Source organism: Ceratina calcarata, unplaced genomic scaffold (genome assembly GCF_001652005.2).
Source record: "Ceratina calcarata isolate Rehan_Ccalc_2016 unplaced genomic scaffold, ASM165200v1 scaffold493.2, whole genome shotgun sequence".
NCBI lineage: Eukaryota > Metazoa > Arthropoda > Insecta > Hymenoptera > Apidae > Ceratina > Ceratina calcarata.
This window is the reverse complement of record NW_017173655.1, coordinates 61,628-68,996: the sequence shown is the minus strand read 5'-3', so window position 1 is coordinate 68,996 and position 7,369 is coordinate 61,628. Positions and strand designations below refer to the sequence as shown.

The 7,369-nt window shown below is 39.1% G+C and overlaps 1 protein-coding gene across 2 annotated transcripts in view; it reads right to left on the bottom strand.

Annotated features, from left to right (window-relative positions):
* Pxn (Peroxidasin) overlaps positions 1-6,814 on the bottom strand; it is a 20,162-nt gene extending 13,348 nt beyond the window's left edge. The window contains exons 1-2 of one of the 2 annotated variants that reach the window (XM_018029710.2): positions 6,596-6,814; positions 5,971-6,358 (exon numbers count right to left, since the gene is read on the bottom strand). In XM_018029710.2, coding sequence (XP_017885199.1) covers positions 5,971-6,149 — 179 coding nt within the window. In that variant the 5' untranslated portion in view covers positions 6,150-6,358; positions 6,596-6,814. The remainder of the gene's footprint in view (positions 1-5,970; positions 6,359-6,595) is intronic. The other variant, XM_018029709.2, reaches the window with a different exon arrangement.
* Positions 6,815-7,369: the final 555 nt, after the last annotated feature.

Below are 7,369 nucleotides of genomic sequence, written 5' to 3'. Positions count from 1 at the left end.
TCCATAGTTAGAGTCAATAGTTAGAGTCTTGTTCGCAATCGTTTAAAATCCTTCTCCAATATTCGCTCCGTATAATAGGGTGGCAATTTAATAGGGAAGGGGGCAGTGGGGATTGTCCACTGTCCGGGTCTCGAACGTAGTCACCTCCACGCGGTGAGACCTGGGTTGGTAGCGTTTGTAAAGTCTTTGCAAACGCTACCAAGCGAAGAACTACGACATAGAATAAGAATCTCTTTGTTTTAAATTGTTTGTCGATTATTCAATAATTTAATGTATATGCTAATAAATGTTACGTCAAATTAATAAGAAGAAGTTGGTTTCTGATTAATAAATGAATAGAAACAGATATTGGCATTTTTATTTCATAATCCTTTCACAAACCGAACGACTGATCCTAGGAATGGCTACTTACAATTAGTATCATCTTTAATTGGGCATTATTCATGAACAGAAGACGCTCGAATCAGCCTTAATGTTTCAGTCGAGTGTCAGACACAAGAGGCCATAACGCGAAAGGTCTGCTCGTATGTCTCGCCGGCGCGGTGATTAAAACTAATTGTAAGATCTCTATTACTGGCTGATAACGGTTGAACAAAGAGTGCTCGAGGGTTCGTTATAAAAAAATCGACTGGAATTTTCATTGGACGGAAATAAGGCATGAATAAAATTACTGCCTGGGCTGAATGTTTTCATTAAAGAGAGGCGCATTCCCGATTGATATCCGATGAAACGAATGCCTCTCGATTTCTCCTGTACTTTCCTGCGTCGGGTAAAACGGTCTCGTTAGCTTCGAGCACCCTCGCGAGGGACAATGGATGGGAGGAGTCGCTCGTTACCTCGCGAAACGATTAATTCAAGACATAATGAACGAGTCGTGAACGTAAACCTTTTACAAATTCCATCTCGCTGCAGATCTTTTCAACATTATGTTGCACGAGTCAATGATCAGTATCTCCTTATACATTGTTTTAATTAAAACATTTCATATAAGTGTATTAAATTTCATGAAAATATCCGATTATAACATCGAATTCCCTGGCATAATTTGATTGAATAATGTATTGTTCAGTGTCCATCGCGTTGATCTTTGGAGTACTACAAATGAGACGGTGTCAAGCGAACTTGTACACGTTTATGTGAAATGGGCATCTCGTAAACGCGGAACGAATCTGCGAATACGCGTGAAAATAGAATTAGTTAGGGGAACCGACGGGCACGAAATGGAAGGGATTTGACGACGGCCATTTCTTAATATAAACGACGTATCGGCGAGACGTGTCCCTATCGTTTTCATTTGGAACGGGTAACGTCGCGTTTCCAGGAAAATCGATCACAAAAGACGTGTACGTAGGTACGAGCAGCGTTGTTTGCTCTCGCCCGACACTGCCGATTTATTATACCGATCCGACAGCCGTGCGGGATTACATTTTTACGCAATCGTCGCTGTTGAAGAATAGATGAGACGCTGTCGGAAATGTTTATTCTTACTTTTACCGTAGCCGATTCTTTGTCAAACTTTCACTCTAATGATACACGTTCCATTCAGAGATTTTTATATTTAGGCAATTTATATTGAAGGTCCTCAAACATTTTATATCGAAAATTCTACTTTCTCTTTGGTTTCGTCTATTTTATCACGTCGAGTTGTTAAATTCTTCACTTTTAGATGAATTATCGCTTGCTAATGAGAAACGGGGAAAAGATAAAAGCTTGGACTTTCGAGAACAGCGAATTCATCTTGTGTACGTAGGTACGTACGTACATAGAATTGCGTAATTCGAGGGAGATAAGAAATTATAAATTATTTCAAGATGCTCTATTACGCCCGAGGTCAACTGGATTAAATAGGAAGCAACGGTTCGATTGATACCGATTTCTTTTAATTACGCTCTTCTCTAGATGAAACGAATGCCTCTCGATTTCTCCTGTACTTTCCTGCGTCGGGTAAAACGGTCTCGTTAGCTTCGAGCACCCTCGCGAGGGACAATGGATGGGAGGAGTCGCTCGTTACCTCGCGAAACGATTAATTCAAGACATAATGAACGAGTCGTGAACGTAAACCTTTTACAAATTCCATCTCGCTGCAGATCTTTTCAACATTATGTTGCACGAGTCAATGATCAGTATCTCCTTATACATTGTTTTAATTAAAACATTTCATATAAGTGTATTAAATTTCATGAAAATATCCGATTATAACATCGAATTCCCTGGCATAATTTGATTGAATAATGTATTGTTCAGTGTCCATCGCGTTGATCTTTGGAGTACTACAAATGAGACGGTGTCAAGCGAACTTGTACACGTTTATGTGAAATGGGCATCTCGTAAACGCGGAACGAATCTGCGAATACGCGTGAAAATAGAATTAGTTAGGGGAACCGACGGGCACGAAATGGAAGGGATTTGACGACGGCCATTTCTTAATATAAACGACGTATCGGCGAGACGTGTCCCTATCGTTTTCATTTGGAACGGGTAACGTCGCGTTTCCAGGAAAATCGATCACAAAAGACGTGTACGTAGGTACGAGCAGCGTTGTTTGCTCTCGCCCGACACTGCCGATTTATTATACCGATCCGACAGCCGTGCGGGATTACATTTTTACGCAATCGTCGCTGTTGAAGAATAGATGAGACGCTGTCGGAAATGTTTATTCTTACTTTTACCGTAGCCGATTCTTTGTCAAACTTTCACTCTAATGATACACGTTCCATTCAGAGATTTTTATATTTAGGCAATTTATATTGAAGGTCCTCAAACATTTTATATCGAAAATTCTACTTTCTCTTTGGTTTCGTCTATTTTATCACGTCGAGTTGTTAAATTCTTCACTTTTAGATGAATTATCGCTTGCTAATGAGAAACGGGGAAAAGATAAAAGCTTGGACTTTCGAGAACAGCGAATTCATCTTGTGTACGTAGGTACGTACGTACATAGAATTGCGTAATTCGAGGGAGATAAGAAATTATAAATTATTTCAAGATGCTCTATTACGCCCGAGGTCAACTGGATTAAATAGGAAGCAACGGTTCGATTGATACCGATTTCTTTTAATTACGCTCTTCTCTTCGATAATAATAATCATCGACTCCTTTGTGACTGATCCGTAAGTCCTTTATTTAACGGAATCCTTCACCTCATTGCTCGCTCATCATGAAAATTGTTCTAAAGTAATAAAGACTTCTACTTATCGAATTGAGAAAAATGAATTTTCCAAAATAACATAATTTTTTTTAATACAATACAAATTGCGTTCAACGTGTCGTACCTTTTTCTACATTTTTTTTTAATAAAATATTTTCAGAGTCATTGAAATCGGAATAAGTTTCGATTTTATGTAAAATATGGCGTCAAGCACGAGTTTTACGTTGCAGTTTTCTATGTCTCAAAGCGAGACTCAATCATCGAAACAGCTGTCCTTATAATTAACATTTCGGCTCTTACGACGTGTATCCGAACGCTGGAAAATGCGATTTCACGAAAATTTCATAGCCTTTCGAAAGGAAACTTGTTATATTCCCTTTCGTCCACCCGTGGCAGTTAATTTTCCGCCGGGTTTTCGCCACGCGATCGGTTCGCGTAAAATAAATCCGACGTTTTTACGCGTTTTCTAAAGTTATGTTCAACGGGAAACCAGAGTTACGGTCGAATTCAGAATTGAAATGTATATTAATAATGTCGACGTATTCACTTCTGCATTGAACAACTCTCATGAACATTCTTTATGCAAATTTCTATTCGAATTTAAAAAATAGAAATTGAGATTTTTAAAGAATTATGTCACGTTCGTATTTACCTTTAATGCAAAAAGCCTCCGCGAGCTTTTGCATAAACTTTAATTATACAATCTAATTTTGAAAAACAAGATAACGGACCTGTTTTTATGTCACAAATTGTGCAATTTCCAGATAACAGTGGAAGTAATAAAAAAAAAAAAAGGAACGATCGGAAACAAATATTTAAACGGACTTGTTAGCCCGATCGAGGGTGACACAGGCGATAAAACGTAGCGACGTGTGAACATTATTTACAGGTACACGCGCTTATCGTTTTTTCACCCGTTTGACCGGGATCTATATCCGTTTTTCCACGAACAAAGCGAGAAAGACAAACCCTTTCCCACACGAATAGAACAAAAGCCGTTCAAGATTTTGTACAAAGTGTACTCATTTAAATAGAATTCATGTATGCGTTTCGAATATTTATAAAAATTCGACTGATCGATTGTGAAATGGAAGACAATATCTATTCTGCTTTGAACTTTTTAAGATATTTTAATATCGCATAAAATTATGAAACGGAATCATCGTTTTGAATTAACGATGTGATGTTATAATGCTTAATAAAATGTTTCATGCAACATTTCGTATAATGATTAATACTTCAATTAAAATCCTAATAAAAAGAATATTTAAAAAGCGATATAGACTTTTGGCATATGAGACAACAGATGGAACGTATAAAATTCTTTAATAGAATAAGTCCATCCGGCTTTGTTTCTTCGCTGAAGCATTCATTTACGTCCGCCTCTACATAGTTCAAGCTGTACGGTCATGCCTATTTTAACTGTATTCGAAAACACGCTGCAGAGCGTTGGGAAATATCGAACCGTGCGATCGACGTGAACTTGGCATGCCACGCGATGAATTCTGTTGAAAAATCAGTGGAAAAAATAAGAAAGTGTCTTTGCAGGAATTAATAAATTTATTTTTAATAAAAGACACTGAGCGAATATTTACATGAATCATTGAATAACTTCTTAGAACGTAACTCGATCCACTGTTTCTTCTTTTCTTACTTTGATAATTAACAAGACGTCGAGAATTGAAAGACAAACAAGCCTTGCTCACTCTGTGAGGATACCACATTCTTTCTAATTGTAAATTACTTAGATACTCATCACTTGAGACAATGCGTAAATTTGATTAAATTCTTTCATAACTCACGTCGCCATCGTCGAGTTGGTCTAATAACTAAAAAGCTGATCGCGTTGACCGAGTTTACTTTACTGAGAAAACTATGATTGCCCGCGATGGCGGTTGAAACGCGATACTCCAATTACGTGAAAAATACACTTACGCATCTCCAATCGAAAGTTATTGCCCCCGTGCGACCGGGGCGGTTGGACAACGAGAACCGCCGCTAGTCAAGTTTCAATTGACCCGGCGCTATACGATTTTTCTCGATCATCCACCCGGAGTTAATTACTCGACTGCTTGCGAATCGCGACGCTACTTCCTATCAATTAACGAACACAGCTTCTCCAAACTCTCTTTCCTATTTATGCCTCCCTTTCCAATTATTATCGTTCACTTGAGAACGTCGAGAATATTAAGAAAATGCAATAATTCCATTGCTTCCTTTATCGAATAAAAGTTAAATAATGGAATGAATTTTTTTTATAATGGCTCGTGTGTGGACGAACCCATATGAGACAATAGGAATTATTGACGCTATTTTATATCAATTAATCAAAACTCTGTTTCCTATTTATGCCTCCAATTATTATCGTTTACTTGAGAACGTCGAGAATATTAAAAAAGTGCAATAATTCCATTACTTCTTTTATCGAAAAGTTAAATCATGATGGAATGAATTTTTTTTTATAATGGTTCGTGTGTGTAGAAACATACATGGAACAATAGGAATTCTTGACGCTATTTCCTATCAATTAATCTAAACTCTGTTTTCTATTTATGCCTCCAATTATTATCGTTCACTTGAGAACGTCGAGAATATTAAAAAAGTGCAATAATTCCATTAGTTCTTTTATCGAAAAGTTAAATCACGATGGAATGAATTTCTTTTTTATAATGGTTCGTGTGTGTAGAAAGATACGTGGAACAATAGGAATTCTTTTGAGGATCAGAAAGTACGAGTGAAACGCACGGGTTTAGAGACAGCGGAGGCGGACGAAGAAAGGAGGAATAGGAGAGTAGAAGTCGAAGAGGCATTTGTGTACTTACAGGACCGTGGTGTTGGTCGGCACCCGTGGCACACGATCCAACTTCTGAAACATGCATCTGACGGTAGTCCCGAAGCACATGCACAAGTGCGGACATCCCACGTCGTCCTGGCGCTCGTCCGCGAAGGACGACGGGAGGATCAACAGGAGCGAACAAACGACACTTAATGCGAGCCTCATCTCGATGCCCGATCGATCCTGTTCACATCTGAGACTATTACTGGACACCAGCACGTGCTCTGATCATCGAGATAAACGCGATCTTCTGCGCTGGTGTACTTTCACTTCTGCTTTCGGAGAACGCGTCCCTGCAACCGTTTCAAACGGACCTCCAGGATCCGACTTACGCCCGACGATGGCTAATTCGTCCGACTAATTCCTTTTCGATTCTGAGCAACAAAATAAATTTCGAAGTGAATCAAAGAAAATCTCTGTAAATTCTAAGTAAAAGAATCGTTTGAATTAGTCAGAGAATCGCTCATCGTTCTACGTGCAGCGCCTGGTTCGAGTTTAAAAAGGTTCTCCAAAAATCGACTTCTCAATTCGTATTCTGAATACTTAAAGGCTTGAAATAAAATTTCTCGATAATTAAAGAAACCAAGCGAGGTACGGAAAGAATGTTCTACCGGTGAAACAGCAACTGGTATATCCGAGCACGGTGTTCACAGAAACTTCACTGCACCCGGGATGCAAAATTCCTCGAGGCCTGCGCGCTCGTCGTTTTGCGATCGTCGGTGGACGCGGCGGCGACGAAGGGAAAAAGAGGAACAGACGATACGCTCCGGTGTGGGACGCCGCCGCTGCGTTCCTCGTCTCGTCGCGGCGGCTCGGTTACTACTGGAGCCAGTGGAGCCGGCGGCGGCGATGCGATCCGCTCCGCTTCGCAGCGCGTTTCAGCTTTTCCTCGCGAGAACCGTCCGCCCCCGCCGCTCCGTCACGCTCCGATCCGCTCGGCGCCGCTCCGTTCCTCATCCTTCCTCACCGGTTATTGCGGTTCTTATTTTTTTACACTTCATCTTTATTCAAGGGTTTCATGAAATATTAAACGGGGAATTCCGATTTATCAATTTTTTACGGTGTAAGATTGTTAGGATTAGAACGTCTAGATGAAGAATTTTCAACTTTGTAAAAGTAGTAGAAGAAAAGGAAGGATAATGATAGAACACTTCATTTTTATTCTGATAAAATTTATTAATGAAGTAAGTTCGATTACAATATTTTGTGACATGATAAGAGTAATAAGACAGTTCTTAAGATTGTATGTATGAGCCATAAGATATCTGTCAAAAGTTTAAAACACGTAATAAAAAGCTGGGTTCAATATTTGAAAAAATAATATTTACAGAGGAGTAAAGTTTCTAAAATTCGACTTGTTTTTCTTCATCATAAGAAATTTTTAA